Source organism: Ictalurus punctatus, chromosome 26 (genome assembly GCF_001660625.3).
Source record: "Ictalurus punctatus breed USDA103 chromosome 26, Coco_2.0, whole genome shotgun sequence".
NCBI classification, from domain to species: domain Eukaryota; kingdom Metazoa; phylum Chordata; class Actinopteri; order Siluriformes; family Ictaluridae; genus Ictalurus; species Ictalurus punctatus.
Genome location: NC_030441.2, coordinates 10539123 through 10560080, shown reverse-complemented (window position 1 = coordinate 10560080; position 20958 = coordinate 10539123). Strand labels below are relative to the sequence as shown.

The following is a 20958-nucleotide window of genomic DNA, read 5'->3' as shown; positions in this document are numbered from 1 at the left end:
GCATTTGGTCACCTAACCATCACACCCATATGTGGCTCTTTCCCAAACGGTTGGCACGCAATTGTCTAGAAAGTCTTTCTTTGCTGTAGCATTACAATTCTGCAGCCCAAACCTGCTTCAGCATCACAATGCCCCTGTCCACAAAGTAAAGTAAATTAACACATGGGTTGCTAAATTTGGAGTTACATGCACAAAATCCTGACCTCAACCTCAATGAAAACCTTTGGGATGAACTGGAATGCTGACTGCAGCCCAGGCCTCCTCACCCGATGAGTACCTGACATAGTTTTATACTATATTACTGTAAATATGTTGTTTACTGTAAATCTGTAAACCCAGGTTACCACTAAATTTCTGTAAACCTTGCTGAAAAACAGCAGCAGAAACCCTCATAGAATTTGTAATGGTTGTAGTGGTTATAATGGGAATTTTATTGGTCTTAATGGAAACTGCAATGATCAAACTAGTATTTTGATGCCTTCTATTGGTGTCATGTTATGTCTAGTTATGTTTAGTGGATACCATTAAGGATCAATAATGGTAATGGTAATGGTTTTAACGGTTAGCTGATGGTTTGTAATGATATTTGTAGTGGAAACCATTAGGATTTCTGTGATGGTTTCTATTGTTTTTTTGTTTTTTTTTTACAGCAGGGAAATCTACAAAAAAAATATATATTTTCAAAAAGCACACATGAGTGTGAATGTCAGTTATTCACAAACTTTAGCCCATATAGTATTTATGTAAAAATGAAACTAGATTAGTCTGAGCACAGGATCAAACCAGGGACCCTTAAGCAGTGAGGTGAAATATCCCCCTTCACTGCACCACTGTGCTGTCCTAAACAACTAAATAAACAAAGAAATAAACAAATTAGACTAGTTACTTTTTCCTGGTAAGATTCTCTGTGGGGTTTTCACAAAATCAATCACTTCCTCCTCCTTTGTAACTGGAGCTGGTCATTTTGACTCATGACACTCCCAGGGTTCTGCTTTTGTTTCTTTGTTTGTTCTTTTTCCCCTTGATTACCACAAACTCGGGTCTAGTAGATTGAATAGAATAAAGAAGTAGTTAAAGCATCTGTCAGTTTGGCTTCAAATCTTGCAGAACTACTGCAACTAACTGAAACTGAAAGAGAAGAAAAACTAAACCTCTTTTTTTGATTATTCATACTGCTCACTCCTGCTCAGTTCTACTTCGTTGTAGAATTACTACCATTACTAACATTACGTTATTTTACTTTCTTTTGCACTCCATGTGAAAATGGCTTGTGTCATGATTCTACTCGTAATTCTGATCTTTTCTGTATCAGCTTTCATATGCATGGGTAAGAGGATTTAACTTTATTTTTTTCTAAATTAGTCTGTAATACTATTATGATTATTGTGATTGTTATGTGATGATGAAGATGATGATTAAAAGTAGGCTAGTAGTGGAAGAAAATGTAGTAATAGTAGTAGTAGTAGTAGTAGTGAAGTAGAAGAAGTAATAGAAATAGTAGTAGTAGTAGTAGTAGTAATAGTTGTTGTAGAACTACCAGTAGTAGTAGTAGATGTAGATGTTGTTGCTGTAGAGACAGTATTAGTAGTATTAGTAGTATTAGTAGTAGTGAAGAAACAGAAGTAATATTAATAGTAGTATTAGTAGTAGTAGTAGTGAAGTAGCAGAAGTAATATTAATAGTAGTATTAATAGTAGTAGTAGTAGTAGTGAAGTAACAGAAGTAATATTAATAGTAGTATTAGTAGTAGTAGTAGTAGTAGTAGTAGTAGTAAAGTAGCAGAAGTAATAGAAGTAGTAGTAGTAGTAGTAGTGAAGTAGCAGAAGTAATATTAATAGTAGTATTAGTAGTAGTAGTAGTGAAGTAGCAGAAGTAATAGAAATAGTAGTAGTAGTAGTAGTAGTAATAGAAGTAAACATAGTAATAGTAGTTGTTGTAAAACTAGCAGCAGTAGTAGTAGTACTGAATTAGCAGAAGCAATTGTAGTAATAGTAGAAGAAGCATTTGTAATATTAGTAGTAGTAGTAGTAGTGAAGTAGCAGAAGTAGTAATAGTTGTTGTTGAACTAGTAATAGTAGAAGTAGTAGTAGTAATATTATTATTAGTAGAAATAGCAGTAGTTGTAGAACTAGCAGTTGTAGAACTAGTTGTAGAAGTAGGAGTAGTAGTAATAGAAGTAGTCATAGTAGAACTAGTAGTAGTAGAAGTGGAAATGGTTATATGATAATAGGATCATACTTTCTGGTCCAAACTGGTCTAATTATTAGCATCAAATCAGTTAAAATTAAACCTTCCAGAAAGGGATGAGGCACCACTGCAATGGAGCCCTTAAAGCAGGGGCACCAATCTTATCCTTAAAGGGCCAGTGTGGGTGCAGGTTTTCATTCCAACCAAGCAGAAGCCACACCTGAGTCTACTGAAAGCCAAGATCAACTGATTAAGCAGGTGGGATCAGGTGTGGCTCCTGCTTGGTTGAAATGAAAACCTGCACCCACACCGGCCCTTTAAGGATAAGATTGGACACCCCTGCCTAAAAGGGAGCCAATGCAAGATCCTAAATTGAAATTGTTGTCTCTGAAACATGCCTTTTTTGTCAGCAATCACTTCAGCAAAAAGAGTGGAAGGATTGCCTGCTCTGGTGATAAGATTGTGTGCATTAGTGGCTTTGACTATGCAGTGAACTTGTAGTTGAACCCTGGATTTGTGTCCAAGGTCATATAACCTAAATCAAGCCTGCAGAGCATTATTTGATGCGTTTGGTTCATGCCCTGTGGTACTGTTTAGACCAGGTGGCTGCCATCAAAACTTCAGACCATTCATCTGTTCATCTGTCATGGAGAAAAGATATGAGGGTCTGCCTTATCTTGTAGAGGCTGTCCCACTGGGTGGTGAATGTCATCACTATGGCCAATAGGCACCACTCTACAAGCAGCATCTCCTCCTCATGGGCATTATTTAGAGACGTATTTCTCCAGGAAGTTGTGTCCTTGGTGGCACATTGCACTTTGTCAGGATCTAGAATAACATTCCTCCTCCCAGTAGTTTGAATGTGGCAGTCATTTCCAAATCTTTCCAGATAGGTGTGTTGCTTCTTTAGGACATTGTAGCATATGATATCCAAGTAATTCTCACCACATTTGGCAGATAGGAAGGGTAAAAAGGCCTCCTTGTCATTTGAAGCCAACATTGATCCATAGTGTTTATTAGGGCTACTCCAAGAATTCTCATCAAGTCCATAGCAGGGGTCAAAACACAGGCAGGCAAAAAAAAAAAAAAAAAACCAAGGACGATCCATTATGAAAAAAAAAACAAAACAAGAAAACACAGGACGGCACAAGACTAGAATCACAACAAGAAGTACATATGAATGTAAACAAAAGGTCACATGGAGGGTCAAGCACCACGTGCTGCAAGACGGAAATTCCTGACAATGCAAATGTAGACACGAAGGCAGCTATTTGATTTTCACTACAATTATCCAGGGTTCAGGCTATATTGCTACTTCTGTGGGAAACACTGGACATAATTGTAATAGATAGAGGGACCCCAGTAGAGAATCTCATTTAGGGCCCCCTATGTTCAAAAACTTTATAGCACTTTCTGATACAATTGTGCACAATATAAAGATACTCATGCATTATTAACAGATCTGTGGATACAGTCATCCAATATGCAGTCTTTTAAAAAATATACAGATTACATGGATATACAGTATATAATAACAACTTCTGTTCTTCTGTCATTTATATACAGTATAACAACAACAACAACAACAATAGTACTACTAAAGAAGAATAAGACTAGTAATACTAATAAGAGGAATCAGCATTAATGCATTTATTTAACTTCTTTCACAGAGTGCCAGGAGAATGTAACCACTGTTGAAGGTCATGCTACGTTACTCTTCTGTATATTAGACCCAGACAATGAAAACTCAACATTAACATGGACTAAAGATAACCACACTTTAGAACCAAGCCCACGTATTAAAATGAAGGGCCAAGAATTGTGGCTTTTAAACACTACATCATCCGACGCTGGCCTTTATGCATGCCAAAGGTAAGGGAAATCATAAACTCAAACCCATTTCACTGTAGCTTTCCTCAGTGTGGCACTTAAATAAAAACACTATCTCTTAATTTAACGCAATACATTACTCAATACTGTGCAATGTAATTCAATAATTCATCATTAAGTGTTAGTACTGATCATTCAGTACACTGTAAGACATTATTATTGCAGAATTATAAATGTTAATTCCACCATGTACAGTGTTGTGGAAAAGCATTTCTTGATTTCTTCTGTTTTTGTGTATATCTCGACAACAACATCTCAAATCAACACATCAAATAGAACTTTTGGTATAAATGTTTTGTTTAATCAATTTTTTAAAAAATTCTTAGAATACATTTATTTTAAGATCAAATTCTCATATTTTCAGTGTTATTCAGTGTTAAAAATTATGCTAATTAACCACCATCTTCTGTTGCCATATTGCACCATAGATATTACTAGGTTTTTGCTAGAGAATAATGACCAAGATTAATCAGTTCAATTTGGCTTCATAAATTGGGTTGATGGTTCATTATAACCTCATGCGTATGGCAACTTGATCTCATAAAATATGATAAGAAGTGTAACTTTTCATTTAGTGGTATGACTTTGAAAGTGTGAGTCCATGCTAGCATAAGAATATCCCAAATGCATTATGGAATGAGGCAAGATTTTAAAACAGTAGTGACCATGCATATAGTCTTATATTGTCCAGGCTAAAAAGCCCCTTGCTTCATTAATAGGTTAATTAATAGTGACAGTCAGTGTTTAATGTTATAATGCAGGTTGTTGCATCATAGCATGTTAGTAGAAATAGCCTTAGATTAAACTTTACAGTCTGGGATAGCTGCATGACTTTAAGTGAATCAAACATTGCAGAAATGACTGTGGAAGTTCTGTGTTCAACAGCTCCAACTCAACTTGCAGCATGGACTCACGAGTGTTCTTGTCTGTTGAGGCCGGACCTTGTCCAAGTCCCAAAGACCCAGCACTGGCACTGGAGGGAACCAACTTCACCCTTGACTGTAATGAAGAACTCATTCCGGTTCTGGGCCAGAGATTGCAAGTGCAGTGGTGGAAGGTCAGGCATTATAATGTATCTAACCAGATTTGGGTTTAGGTCATCTAGGTCAGTCTGAAATGTGGTGGTAAATCTGGGCAGTTGGACGTGTGGGAATTCACACTTGTTACATCATGATATTGTATTGATTGTAAGTAGATAATAAATAGTGTCACAAAAGGCCCTCCTCCCCGAGTAGAACCCACAAAATGGGATAATGAATCGTTACTATTCTACAATTGTATGTTGAATGTATGCGAATGAGTTGTGAATGAGTTCTAGGATGGATACAGGATAGTCTATAGGATTAAAGCAGCAGTTCTTAGGTACAAATCTACATTCTTGAGGAAATATCTATAGCTTATGGCACACAAACCATCATGTAAGTATGCAATAATACTAAAGATTTACATTAAGGTTAGTTTTGTTTCAGATATATTGTAATATGAATATCAACAATGATACAACTTGAAAAATATTGTTACCTTACTTGTCGCAATAAACACTCTAAACAAATTACTATCATTATATTTTAGATGTTGTACTTGTATTTTCATTCCCAGATGCTCCTACCAGAATTACTGATGTTTTAAAAAAAAAGAACCAGTTTTGGACGTCATATCTGAGAGGATGACACTAGAATTACTCAACATGTTCAACAATGAAGAATACAAATTCAATTATTAAGTATTCAGAATCAGTACAATTAAATATTAAAAAGTTAAAATACTAGAGTGTGTTGATCAGACGTGTCTGGGAGAACAATACATTCCCCTCCTTCTGTCCTATCGCTAGCTCCCTTTTGTTGTCCTCGGCCTAAACATACCAGCTGCCTAAACATACTAAAGTACAGCTGCCTAAACATACCATGTAACCTTCTGTTTCTGAATTGAAACCATGAATGAGTCTTACGTGGATATCTTTTTAATATTTACAGAAATCATGAGATCAGGAGTACAGACCAAAAATATACTCCAAGAGCATATGGATGAGTCCATCTCAAGTGGTCCAATAATTGTAAAGATGGTTGCTTGGCCATTTAAAATTTTCTTTTTTTTTACCTCTATGTATTGGCATTGCAAAACCACCAGTTTTTTTTTTTGTTGTTGTTGTTAATTATTATTATTATTTAAATTTCATTTTACTTAGTTACAAAACGACAGCCATCTTTGTGTCATGGCACACAACAAATTATACAGCTGTTTACAGAAATCTCAATACCTCGGCTCAGGATGGTGGTAGTTCTTTGGAACTAAAACTGATCTCTAGAGCACATTACATGGTACATGGACATATATAATCATTTTACACATTCATGTTCCTTAGACTTAGAACTTAAGTCCAAATGTAATGCTCAAAATGTAATGTCACAGTTCTAGATATTCGAGATACTCAACCCAAAAGTTTGTGGATTTTTTTTTAATGCACTTTCTTGCCCCCATAAAAAAGAGAGAAATCTCAAAATTTGAATATTCTGCATGCACACTATACTTACCGAGGTACCCCCTAAAAATGTTAATATTGAGACTTGAACCCTTCCCATTATTCAATTACCCTAAATGTGATCAATCTTAAGCATTACATTTGAATTTAAGATCTAAGTCTAAGGACCAAAAATGTACAGTATAAGCAAAAGATGGTCGTTGTACTTAAACCAAGTAAAATATATATATTTTTAAATGGTGGTTTTGCAATCCCAATATATACAAGTAATCACTCAAAAAATTAGGAGAATAAAAAATGGTCAAGCAACCTGCATTGGACCACTTGAGATGGAATGACCTACATACAATCTGTAAACCTTAAAGAGATGCTAATTTCCTTCAAATTAAATAAAATTTCCTTTTGCAGGACTGCAAGTCAACAGGCGTACAAGGCAGTGAATTCAGTCTTTTAAACGTATCCATGAGCAACAAAGGCAGCTATACCTGTATGGTTATCTTTAGATATGAAGACAAAAACTACACAGCATCTCACACCTTTCAGCTCACAGTGGTAAAGAAAGGTGAGTGAATGTTCATATGAACAAATTAATGAATGTTAAGACATATTTGTTTGATTCCTAATAATATATTGCAATAAACATAAGTACACCATATTAATTTCATTAATATGTTTTTATTGGTCACATATACAATAGAGCACAGTGAAATTGTTTTCACATACCCCAGCCTGTCAGGAAGCTGGGGTCAAAGCGCAGGGTCAGCCATGATACGGCGCCCCTGGAGCAGAGAGGGTTAAGGGCCTTGCTTAAGGGCCCAACAGTAGCAGCTTGGCAATGGCCCCAACCTTCTGATCAGTAACCCAAAGCCTTAACCACTAAGCCACCACTGTCCCCACAGATCATTCTGTTATTACTCTGTTGGACCCAGGACCCAGAGACTTGGGAGCTGAAGATAAATGGTGAAAGAAGTGTGACTAGGTGCATCAGTCGAGGTCAGGGCTTAAACCCAGGTCTGCAGTGAGAGGGCTGGACACTTCGTTGGCGACACTACATGCCTCTCATGTTCTCTGTCAGTTAAAATAAATGCTCCATGTTTTGCTAGCAAGCATTTATTTTTAGCCAAGGTAGCAGATCTATACAGTATACTTTTTTTTTTTATCACATAATTCATTACTTGCAGCAGTGCTTCAGGGTTATATGGCATGAATGTCATCCTCTCTGAAATCACAGCAGTAGATTTTCTAAGCAAATGTTGTATTGCAATAAAAACTGTCATGTTGTGTCATAATTGCCATAAATTCCACAATACTCGTTTTGAGCTTGTATGTTCTGTATGTTTCCCAGAGCCTGTGGTGAAGCCTAGTGTAATACAACCTCATAACAAGACTCTGCATGTCAAGCCAGGCAAGTTATAACTGAATGCTCGTATGTCAAACGTATATCTAATTCATTTTATGGCGTATTTCTAAATAACATTCACTTTGTAAATATTTGCTTCATTTTGCATTTTTGCAGGTGTGGAAATCAAGTTGGAATGCACCGTGTTAATTGGTTTTGGAGAGGAATCGAAGCCTGAAGCCGCTGTATACTGGTTGATAAATCACTCTTACGTTGCGTCATACCCAGAGCTTCAGGAGAACCTGACCACGTAAGCAATGTCCAGACAGAGCCAGCATGGCCTGACATTTAACTACATATAATAATGTTTTTGAGGGAGTTTGAGATGTGACATGTGATGTGATTACTATCCTGAAGTCGATTTTATTTCCAATAACAGCATAGAAGAAATCAATTCACCAGCGCTAAAATTTTTTTTATGAATTAACGAGCACCATGTACTTTTTACTCATTTATATTTAACCTTGTGGAATATTAACAAAACAAGTTAGTTTGTGTTATTATTACATGATAGCAGCTATGAAACAATTGTTCCATCACCAGCCTCTCTTTTACCTCTCTCGACGTTAATAAAACAGATGATGCAGATTGTCATGTTACTAAGAAACCACGAAGACAGACAGAAGTTACAGCTGTACGTTTGACTATTACAGAAGTGATGACACGTGAAACTCTGCTCAAAAATGCTAAATAAGCATCTCCTTATAGAAAACACCATATCAGCAATGACACTTTACACACATTTGTTTTAAAATCAGTTTATGTGAAGCCTCTCTGTGTATGTTCTTACTATAGAAACAATAAGCACATTAATATAAAGCCTTCAGACAGAAATACTGCCAGAGCTGTACAACTAATCAACAGTTTCTGACCAATTAGAACTGAGCATTCAACAACACAGTGATATAAAATGTATTAATAATACCCCGTTTCACTGCCCAAAACCATACAGCTAGTCATAATGGCTTCTGTAAATTACCCTTAAGTGTGTACAGCCATGTGAAAAAATAAGTACACCCCATGGAAATTGTTGTTGTTGTTTTTTTTTTTTTTTTTTTTTTTAACATATCTAACGAGCAAAAATGTGACCCTCTTAGAAACAGTGCCTATTAATAAAGTTGATACACTCTCGCAAATGACATATAAAATTGACATTTTCTCATGGAAAAAGTCTCATGGAAAAAGTAAGTACACCCCTACATTTCTCATACCTTTAAATCCATACAATTAGAATCAGGTGTTCAGTATTGGGCGCCGGTGATTAGAAGCTGCTTAGGGAGTGCAGGTGGAACCGGTCTTATTTATACCCATCTCATATCTAGTGTCTGGTGTACCCTTTGTTATTGAGGTGTGTGGTGTCATCATGCCAAGCTCTAAAGAGTTATGTAAGGGCTCCAGAAAAAAAGGTTGTGGATGCCTATGGGTCTGGCAAGGGATTTAAAAAGATCTCCAAATTATTTGAAATACATTGTTCCACTGTAAGAAAAATAATCTATAAATGGCGCAGATTTCAAACAACTGAAAATTTTGTCCAGGACTGGCTGTTATGGTTTGGGGTTGCTTCACTGCCTCAGGGACTGAACAGCTTGCATTCATTGATTAAAATATGAATTCTGCATCATATCAAAGAGTTCTTGAAGATAATGTGAGGCCATCCTGTCTGAAAGTTTAAGTTGAACCCCAAGTGGACCTTTCAACAGGATAACGATCCTAAGCAAATGGAGGGTTGTGCAATGGCCTATCAAAGCCTGGATTTGAATCCCATTGAAATGTTGTGGGGGGATTTGAAACGGGCAGTACATGCAAGAAAACCCTCAAACATCTTGCAACTGAAAGAATATTGCATGGAAGAAATTCCAGCAAGCCGATTTCAGAGATTGGTGGACAGTTATGCAAAACACCTATAAGAAATTATTTCTGCTAAAGGAGGCAGTACTAGTTTCTGAGGCCAAGGGTGTACTTACTTTTTCCAGAGAAGAATATCACATCTATTGATATTTCTGTTGAACGAATGATTGAAAAAGCTATTTTCACCTTCCTTGTGGTTTTGTTCAATTATGTCGCCTTCATTCATCGGCCCTGTTTCAAAAATGATCAAATGTTTGCTTGTACAAATATGCCAAAAAAGCCAAGAATTTCCATGGGGTGTGCTTATTTTTTCACATGACTGTATATGTCTGCCCTGTGATGGACTGGCGTCATACTCTGGGTGAATGTTCCAGCCTAAGATAGGAGTGTCACATGATTCACCATGACCAGAATAAAGCTGACGATGAATGAATGAAGCTTCAACTTTGATCATTCATAGTGCGCATGATTGTGTTGTGTTACATCGGAGCAAATATTTGTGCATTAGTTAATGTTTGTCTGTTTCTGTAATCACATAGCTACACTGCTTTTATTGCTAGGTAATATATTCATGGAAATATTGAAATATTCTTAAATATGTATCTGCTTTTCTTTACGCAGAGAGATGAGAGAGGACTTTTTGCTGTATGGCAATTTAACGTTGTTCATTCCCAAAGTTCTACCTGAATTCTTCGGTGTACCTTTTCAGTGCATTATTTTAAGTCCCAGTGGAATGGATACAGGCCAGGTGTGGCTCAGCCAAGGTAATGACTGTATAATGAGAATATATTATTGTTAAAAAAAAAAAAAATACAGGACTTTTTACCATTATGTTTTTATCTGACTATGAACCTGTCATGGTGTTCCTCCAATATTATATTCCTGTATGTATTATTAACGTATATAACACTTTGCTTTTTCTTTCTATAGATGATGATACCATCCATGCATGGCTGATTATTGTTGCGCTCCTCACATTTGCGGCTGTTGTGGGTGCTGTCCTAATATATTTCGTTAAAATAGACCTAATTCTAGCCTATCGTCAATGCAAAAGTAAGAAAATCTTCATCTCTACTGACCAACGTGGTGTTCACACACATGTATGTTATTTATGTGTAGTATCGTCTAGTATAAAACGAATATATATATATTGGTAGTGGCAAAGGTTTTATGAAATAATCGCAGTTTAACAGATTTGCTCATTTTGTATCACAGCCCCTAATGACGGGAGCCTATACAATGCGTATGTGTTGTGTCTCCATGGCAAAAGTCCTGGTTCCTCTACAGCAGTGGACTTGGCCCTGAGGATCTTACCTGGGATGTTGGAGCAGCAGCATAACCTCAAACTGTTCATACAAGGCCGTGACACAGACACAGAAGGTAGAATACTTTCTGTTTTTAGATTTTTATAGGCACATTTAAGATAAGTAGCATGTTTGGCTGGGAGGAACGACATATTCTGTCGCTCACCTGTCAATCACAGCAACGTTAACCAATTGTGGGTGTCTGTGAGCTCAGGTATGCAGAAGAAGGTGGATAGTGCTTTGCTCAGACTGTTACGTTGCCCTGTGATGCAGCATAAGCATCATAACTGGCTGGCTTTAAGTGTGTCTCGGAGGACGCATGTTAGCCTTCACCCTTCTCCAGTTGGTAGCTTTTCTATGAAAGGGGAGACCAGATTGGGGAGAAAATGGGAAATAAAACAGGTGGCAAGCTGCTAAAATTGTAGCTTGGACTACAGATATCATCTCTTATAGCACTTTCTTTCCTCGGTGATTTAATGTGAGGTTTTATCACTTTTATAAACACTTATAGAATGTATAGACAGTCATTCCTTATCTTTTTTTTCTGTCTTGAATTTGATAAGACAAAAAAAAAAAAAAAAACCTTGTCATGTAATAGAGAAACCAGAAACCAGTGCAAAGCCCTCTCCTGTCTGTTACAAAGTATTGACATTGGAAACTCCTTCCATAAATCTTAAATAAATACTTATTAGGAAAGTACATTGTTCTTTTGTTTATTCAGCGTAATCTGAGAATTTAAGAAATGGAAAGCAGAATTGATCAAACGTCATGTGATTTACACCGCCAGTATGAAAAGTGTTTGTTTTGCTTCCTTCTTTCTTTTTTGTCCCATGCTGCAATGAATTTTGAAAAAATGATGACGGAGCTCCTTTATGTTACAGTGACCACTGAGCAGCACAGACAGATAGTCTTCAGTCCCATTCTGCTTTCGTATGGGGGTATTTAATCAGTTTCATGATCAGTGCTAGATTCCACGGAGCTTGTGTCCCTGTGTAAATTCCTACTATAAAAATGATAGCATTCGCAAACCTGAGATTTGAATTATAGTCAGAACTTCAGTCAGAGCTGCTTTTATGGAAAATGAGATGTTATAAATATAATGTGTAATTCAGTGAAGCAGATACATCCTTACAAAAGTGAGTCACAATGCATGATGTTGTTTTGACTGCAGAGAGTATTCACAACATGACTGATGTGTTGAGCCGGAGCAAGGCGGTGGTGCTCATCCTTCCAGGCAATAATGGAGAAGAGAATTTGATTCCACTAAGTCAAGACCAAAACAGGCTTGAAGACTCACAACTCTCAGTCCTTTTTTCTGACATCGCTCACTCCGGCGTCCCACTCCTTCTGGTGGAGAGTGAGGAAGATGCTGATTATTCACTTCTGCCAGGGTCTATCCAGTCCATCGTTAAAAAGGACAGAGTGCTGAAATGGAAGCCAACAGTGCAACCCAATGGTCGTTTCTGGAAGCAGCTCAGATATCACATGACCTGAGAACATGTCTCTGTATAACACCATACAACAATAATAATATTTTTCTTAAAACAATACACAGGTAAAAGTTTGCTATGCTAATATACTGTTCCTTTGCTTAAACTACTGTATGCTATACCTTTTCACCTGTAAAAATCTATATCGTTTCAATTATTTAACAACTGCATTGCTACTATAGTGTTATACATTGTAATTTTTAAACAGATAGGCCTACTGTACCATGACACATTTATCATACTACACAGTCTTCCTACAGTTACACCTCCAGTAGAGATATTGCTATGGATCAGAATCTAGCCAATGACCAGAAAGAAATTCAGTGTAGCCCAACTTAAGAAATGTAAACCAGACGCTTCTGTTTTGCTTCCTTCTTTCTCTTTCTGTCCAAATATAAAAACAGGTGTCAGAGCTCCTTTGTGCTACATTAAACACAACTGTTTGGACCCTTCTTTTAAAAGGTTAGCCTTTTACTATGTATCACACGCTAACCTACAGATGGCTGATAATTTAAAAGAAAAACTGGTTTTCTGTTATGATATGGGGGGGCATTTATTTATTTTGCTGGCCTGGTTTGAGTTCGTGTTAGCACATGGTGGCTTAGTGGTTAGCATGTTCGCCTCACAGGGTTTTGGGTTCGTTTGCCGTCACTCCACGTGTGTGGAGTTCGCATGTTCTCCCCGGCTGCGGGGGTTTCCTCCGGGTACTCCGGTTTCCTCCACCAGTCCAAAGACATGCATGGTAGGCTGATTGGCATGTCCAAATTGTCCATAGTGTATGAATGGGTGTGTGAATGTGTATATGATTGTGCGATGGATTTGCACCTTGTCCAGGGTGTGCCTTGTGCTCCATGCTCCCTGGGATAGGCTCCAGGTTCCCCGCGACCCTGTAGGATAAGCGGTATAGAAGATGGATGGATGGATGATGGATCGTTTGAGTTCATTTGTCCCCTTAGAGGGAAGAGTCACTGCAAATCAATACAAAGTTTGACTGATTTACTGATCTTTATACATCGATCCTGATAGGTGTTTTTCTGCTATAAATTTTCATACATACACAATGTGTAAAATTAAACAGCAAATCATTAATATCAATAGTTAATTTGGTGGCATGGTGGTGCAGGATCCCAGTTCTATCCTGTGAGTTTCTCTGCGTGTTCACGTTCCCGTGTCCCTGAAGGTTTCTCCAGGTTTTCCAGTTTCCAAAAACTGCCAAAACCATGCTGGTAGGTGGACTGGTTATGCTAAATTGACTGTATTTGTGAATGAGCGTGTGCATGGTGCCCTACCAGGGACTGGCAATTCATTCAGGCTGTATTCCCACATCATACCCATTATTCCTGGGACAGGCTCTGGATCCACCAACACCCTATCCAGAATAAAGCATTTACTGAAGATGAATGGATAATTAATGAACAATGTTATGTAGTCCATGTGGAAACAGTTATTTAGGTTATATAATGTTTTTTGTCCCCCCCAGCTTCCACTGGTTCTTTTGGCACTGGTTCTTTTGTTTTAAAGTCAGTTGTGACCTTAAATTACAGTTTATCCACTAACTACACCTGTGATTCGTGTAAATATAGTTTTCAAATAACAATAACAAATATTATTTATACTGAACTCTCATGTACTACAATAAAACGAACAAATAATATGCAAGATATGCACAGTAGTGCCTTATTTGCATATAATAGAAAAAAATAGAGACAAAATAAATCATATGAATACAAAATGTATTGCATTATATTTCTTTTTAATGTGAGTAACAGTGAATAATAAACATTTATTCTGGGTGTGGTTTTACTCGGTAATTTTTACAAACATGTCCTGTTATTTGCATGTGAAGTGTTTTTGTTTCTCTCAGTACAGTACAATGCCGGTAGTCTGTTAATTTTAGTTGCATCCCAATAAGCCTCGTTCTTCCTACATAGCCACACTAGCTCTGGTAGGAACCGAATGCTATGTAGTGCACTAGATATAGCACAGAGAGCGGTTTGGGATGTGGCCTGTTGTCGAGTGCCAGGTTCAGAGCCCGGCAGGTGGCTGGCCAGACCCTGACAGTGTTCAGTGAGGAGGGGCTGGACTGGGCTGGACTGGGCTCATCCGGCTAGCTTAGCTTGTTCGGAGATGCACCGTGACACCGGTAAGCTATAACCATTCTGCCTGTGTTATAAGCGCTTTATATCCGTGTAGATAACTCCGGGTTACACTCTGTTGCATATTAACGCTGTGTTTTGGGGCTCGCGCACGATTATGAGACGCCAGTGGAAGTCAGCTGTGCGCGCGGCTTAGCACGCGTGCTGTAAACAAAACAACTTCATTTCTGACAAAAAGGCTGGAGGAAGGAAAGTCACTGCAGTGTGAGGACCTCTGAGGCGTTTGAGAGGAATTCACGGTGTGGTGTTAGACTCTCAACACGAAAACAAGCTTGCTGCTGGTTAGCTGATTGTTTAGCCCGTTAGCCGGTTTGTTAGCATAGCTCTATTTAAGGCCATGTCTGGTGGGCGCTGTTGTTCTGCTGGATAAACAGCTCTAGCTTTTAACTGATTTAACAATATTGACAGTTTTATGAATATCATCCTTTTATGCACTGAGCTGTGATTTTAGAGAAAGGCTGCTCTGGTGCTTGTTATCCACTCAGTGGTTTTAGTTACTGCTATTTTCTGGGAAATTATCCACAACAACAACAAGGCAGAAATTGGAAACTTGTGCTGTTATGGTTGCCAGGTTTATGTGACCAAATCTGTCCCAAAATGAGTTCAATACAAAAAAAAACCACTTAAGTGTTTAAACTGTCAAGAGGTGAAGCATTTGTTATAGTTTCTGTCACATCTTTCCATGAACAAAAGACCCTGAAAGGATCTTCTCTCATCCCTGATGACCCCTGTTAAATACACATGTAGGGATGAACAACTTATATATATATATATATATATATATATATATATATATATATATATATATATATATATATACACACACACACACACACACACACACACACATTTATGTAATACATTAAATTGTGATTTTAAAAAGAAGCCAAGCAACTCCAAGTCTTCAAAAATGTTTCTGAACATGAGCCATTTTCCATGTTGTCTAAGCAGGGTTGCCAGATGTCAGAAAACATCCTGTTAAATGGCTCTTAAAACTCACCTATTATGGTTTTGAAACGTGCCTAATTTTGTTTTAAAGGTCTCATACAATAGATTTACATGCATCCAAGGTCAAAAAACACTTTAATGTGCTCATAATGTAAACTCCAGCATTACCTTTTTTTTCCCCAGTGTCACAAACGACCTTAAATGATCTGTTCTAAAGGATTCGTTCTAAACTCCTACTTTCACAGAGCATACTCTGCTCTGATTGGTCAGATGTCCCAGTCTGTTAGTGTTTCAAAAAGGTAACGCCCACTACCATAACGAGTTTCAGCGACGTCTGTTTGCGAGCAGCCAATGAAGACGAGAGGCGGGTTTTTTGTTACAAACCTACATAGATTAGTACAGGAAGTAAGTCTGGAATTATGTAGGTTAGTACAGGAAGTAAAGTCTTGAATTACGTAGGTTAGTACAGGAAGTAAATCCGGAATTTTGTAGGTTAGTACAGGAAGTAAGTCTGGAATTACGTAGGTTAGTACAGGAAGTAAGTCTGGACTTACGTAGGTTAGTACAGGAAGTAAGTCTGGAATTACGTAGTTTAGTACAGGAAGTAAAGTCTGGAATTACGTAGGCTAGTACAGGAAGTAGTCTGGAATTACGTAGGTTAGTACAGGAAGTAAGTCTGGAATTACGTAGGCTAGTACAGGAAGTAAAGTCTGGAATTACGTAGATTAGTACAGGAAGTAAAGTCTGGAATTACATAGGTTAGTACAGGAAGTAAGTCTGGAATTACGTAGGTTAGTACAGGAAGTAAGTCTGGAATTACGTAGGCTAGTACAGGAAGTAAGTCTGGAATTACGTAGGCTAGTACAGGAAGTAAGTCTGGAATTACGTAGGCTAGTACAGGAAGTAAGTCTGGAATTACGTAGGCTAGTACAGGAAGTAAGTCTGGAATTACGTAGGCTAGTACAGGAAGTAAGTCTGGAATTACGTAGGCTAGTACAGGAAGTAAGTCTGGAATTACGTAGGCTAGTACGTAGGTTAGTTTCAGCTGTTCAGAATCAGTTCCTTCTTTTGGGAGTCAATAACCCTGTTGTGCGCTTTGATTTTTGAAACCTTTTCAGACTTTTTACATTCACAAACAGCTCTATAGCACACTACATGAAAGTATTTGAAAAAATATTATAGGTGCAACTTTAAGCATTGAAAAACATATTTTTTTTCTCTGTGAAACAGGTGCACCATGGTACACACTTTTTTGATGTGTAATATCTCCAGTATGCTTTTTTTGGTCATCTCCTGCTATAGTCCACTCCATCCATAACCTCCCTCTCTCACTCCCAATCTTATATATAAGTATATATTACAACACCAGTGATTCTGTACATATACACGGTCTGCACTTACACTTTCCTTTTGTTTCCTATATTGGCTTTATATTGCTGTGGTTTCATCCCAGCACAGGTTTAGTGTGTAAAGCTCGACTAGGACCTAAATTACACAAGGGCTGTTAAATGATTATTTTATGAGTAAGAATAAGAGTTTTTTAAGCCAATGTGGTCTTTGAAGACAAAAGAGTGTTGTGTTACCTCAGAGACGTTGGGCTGAGTACATAACCAGCATTCAGAAAAACAGTTTTGCACTGTTGGAAGTGGATATTTTTGTGAGATTTAGAAGGTAAACTAGTGTAGTTTAAGACAGTTGCCTCCAAGGCTTTAATTGTAAGTGATGACTGGTGAGAGCATCGGTGGTGGACATTAAATTTGACTTTATATCATTGTAAATGTGAGTATCACAGTGCTGAACCAAGTCATGTTGATGTCTTAATGGCAGCATATATAGGTTGGGTCACAAGCTTGGTCCTAGGATGACTACAGCCATGAGATTTAGGTTACGTCCACATTAATCCAGATCAATTTGAAAATGCATCCTTTTCTGTACGTTTTGGCCTTCTGTTCACACTGGAAACGCTCTCCCAAGTGGAGTTAGTTTAAAAACGCCATTTCCGGACTGAGAAAACGGAGGTATTCAAAAACAATGACGTATTTTTTTTAGTCATGTGTCACAGTCATGTGACGCATTCAGCTAAAACAAAAACAAGATGGTGGACAATGCTGTGCTGTAGTTGTTGTGCCTGCTGTCCGGCTTGACAGCTTTGTTAAAGCTTAACATCACTTTGTACAAAGTAAATAAACGGAAAGTAAATAAACGCCTGACGGAAAAGGCGCAGGCCAAAGCTTCTTGTGTTTTTACATACACGCAGTATAGGGATGGAAGCGTTTTCAGACGTTTCAGTGTGGATGAGTGATTTCTGGAAAACGTTTGAAAATGCCGGTGTATATGGAGAGTGTTTTAAAGCAAATATGCAGTTTTTAGATCTGTACGGATTATTGTAGATGTAGCCTTACTATGTCCAGTAATGGTAAACTGGGAAAGGTCTGAAAGGGAGAACCTACCAGGCAGACTGCATCAAAAGTACTAGGGTCAACCTGAGTCAGCTGACATAAGACAATAAACCGTCACTGTCTCGTTGATTTACTTTCTAGCTTTGAACTAGAGCTAGACTGACGCTCGGTCCACATGTACAAAGATATCGAAAACAGGACAGTTTTTCTTTGCATTTTGGCCTCATGTGCACATGAAAACAGTGTTTTGGGTCACTAAAAATGAAGCTTTTTGAAAGCACCCTCCAAGTTGGAGAATTTGTGGTGTTGCTTGTTATCATGATTTATCATGCCTGCTGAACAGGTTGTTACATCATGGTCAGTAATGACTTATTTGCGAATGTAATTGTGCTTTGTGAATGTGATAGATGCTGTACCGTTCCTGAATCCGTCACTCTTGTGGTACAGACTGCACTGCAAACAGATATTTTGGATAAGACCCGTTAGCAGTTGCTCCACTTCATTGTTCCAGTCACACATATTAATCCTTGTGTTTGTCATTTTTCATTTGGAACTTTTAGCAGCTGTGACCGTGACCAGGAAAAAGTGATTACTGAAGTCAAATGACTTAATTATTTAACGAACACGGGTTTCTTTATTAAATAAATGGGCCTGAGATGATCCAAATTATTAATGTAGAGAAAGGTGATTTTCTAACTGAACAAAAAACAACAACCAAAAAAACAAATTAGGAATTGGATAGGTTTGGAGTGATATAATATCCTAGCTGATTTTTATTTTTTAGAAACTCATGGTAAAACATGAATGTATGGCATAAATGTAGTGGCTCAAGTATACTAGTGACCCCATATTCCAGGCAGAATTGAAGATGAATTAATCTAGTACTGTGGTGAAACAAGAAAACGCAAAAGAGGAAGGACCGATCCAATGAAAAGAAATGGATTTGAGGCGGTTTTAAAGTTTTATTTAATGACTGTATGATTTCCAGAACCACCTAGGAATGTACTTGAACAGGTCCAAGTACATTGGGCATCTAAATCCTCAACCCAGCTGAATGACAATGCTTTCCAAAATGGCTCATCATAATATGGAACAGACTGTGCATTTGGCAAGTTTTTGTGTTTCTGCCTCACGTTTCCACACAAGCCATGGAAACAGATTGTGTGCAGTGGGACCGACTGCGCCCGTCTGTGTCCCACTGGGCGTCCATACTTGCCTAGTCAGCTGTGAGGTCTCCCCCCAACAGACATGACCATGGCCTGGTGAAAGGTTCGAGCAGAGGCCCCGGCTCACAATGGGACATACTGGCTGGGGATGGTGTCTGAGCTCGCACCAACAGCTGGCCTCATGGCCATCAGGGACCATCACTCCATTCTCAGCCAGTCTGTAAGTTCTTCCCCCTGCAACTTAAAGCATGCTGCCCTCCTCCTGCTGCTCCACACATCCATCATCATTACGTAGTGGAAATGCGGGGATGGAATTTGAGGAAGAATGCGTTTGCAGAACCGTGAGCAGTTGCGTAATAGGTTGTGCTGTGAAAATTGCCTGTTTGGATAGCATGACAAAAGGTAATTCTGTGTTATTGGGCCAGATATATCCTGTTAATAAAGTCAGATTAGCTAATAAACTCGATTATTGTGGCTATCTGTCTTTATTAAAGGAAAATTTGATTGAAATTGCAAAATGATCCATAATGGGGTAATTACCGAGACTCAGTGTACAGTGTTCAATCTATCTATCGTTCTCTGTTTCTCTATTACATGTAGTAATAGTTTGAGTTTTAATCAGTGTGTGTGGCCTTAATCTGTTGTCTCTGTTACTCTTTAATTATTGTCCACATCTCACAAACATTCTACATTGGGATTTTTTTCTATTTCATGTAATAGATATGACCATGTGGGCAATAAATCATACATTGTTGTTGTTGTTGTTTTTTTTTTTTTGTAAAGTCAGATTATAATATTCATGACTTGCTCCAATTAATGAAAAGAGCCTGGTGGACTATTGCAATTTTGACTATTGCAATCTTCAAAGCAGTTTTAGTTAGTATTGATGTTTAAGTGTAGCGAGGGTTAGTTGGTTTGTATATTTCCTGCTGGCATGACACACCAGTACAACATGCAGGACGTACTTGAATCTCTCCACTTCCTAAACTACACGCATTAAGTAAGGCTACGTTCTGGACAGGAAGTAAACTGTAGTTTACTACTTGTATAAATTGGCTTGTATGGATTTGTATGTGGAAGCAGTGACGCAGCTGGGTAAAGTGCAGAACTGTTCAGCACAAAATAAACAAATCATACAAACCTGCTAAATGCAGTAAAAATAAAGACTCGGCTAGACTCGCATAACGTTTTAGTTCACGGTGTGAGGAGAGAAAAATCATAGCTCATAGCCAAAATATTAGCTAAAAACATAGACTGCACAAAAGCATGAACATATACATATATATTGAAGACGTTATCAAATACAGTGGTGCTTGAAATTAGTGAACCCTTTAGAATTTTCTACATAAATTTCTGCATAAATTCGACCTAAAACATCATCAGATTTTCACACACATCCTAAAAGTAGATAAAGAGAACTAGGGCTGCAACTAACGATTATTTTCATAATCGATTAGTTGGACGATTATTTAAAATAATAATAATAATAATAATAATAAAACCGTTTAATCGGATCACACTTTCAGTACCATTTTTTTTTTCATTCATTTAAAATAAATCCACAAACTGAGTGTTACAAATATAAACTTCAGACTAAAATTTTACACAACTGTTTGTCCAATTGTATAAGACTGAAAAGAACCCACAACACACACACACCAGAATATATATTATTCATTTAGGACTGTAGAT

General features: G+C 37.7%; 2 protein-coding genes across 2 annotated transcripts in view; both read left to right on the top strand.

Annotated features, from left to right (window-relative positions):
• The first annotated feature begins 899 nt into the window (after positions 1-899).
• On the top strand, positions 900-14390 carry LOC108259002 (interleukin-1 receptor type 1). The gene is made up of 10 exons (XM_017458102.3): positions 900-1327; positions 3858-4059; positions 4963-5134; positions 6965-7118; positions 7902-7961; positions 8073-8205; positions 10425-10567; positions 10734-10856; positions 11019-11183; positions 12279-14390. Exons 1-10 carry the CDS (start codon positions 1264-1266, stop codon positions 12599-12601), a joined length of 1539 nt encoding a protein of 512 aa, XP_017313591.1. The 5' UTR covers positions 900-1263; the 3' UTR covers positions 12602-14390.
• Positions 14391-14609: 219 nt separating this feature from the next.
• The window catches only part of LOC108259022 (probable ribonuclease ZC3H12C), a 31976-nt gene continuing 25627 nt past the window's right edge, over positions 14610-20958 (top strand). Inside the window, exon 1 of the mRNA XM_017458135.3 lies at positions 14610-14740. The gene's annotated coding sequence lies outside the window, so the exon portion shown is untranslated. The remainder of the gene's footprint in view (positions 14741-20958) is intronic.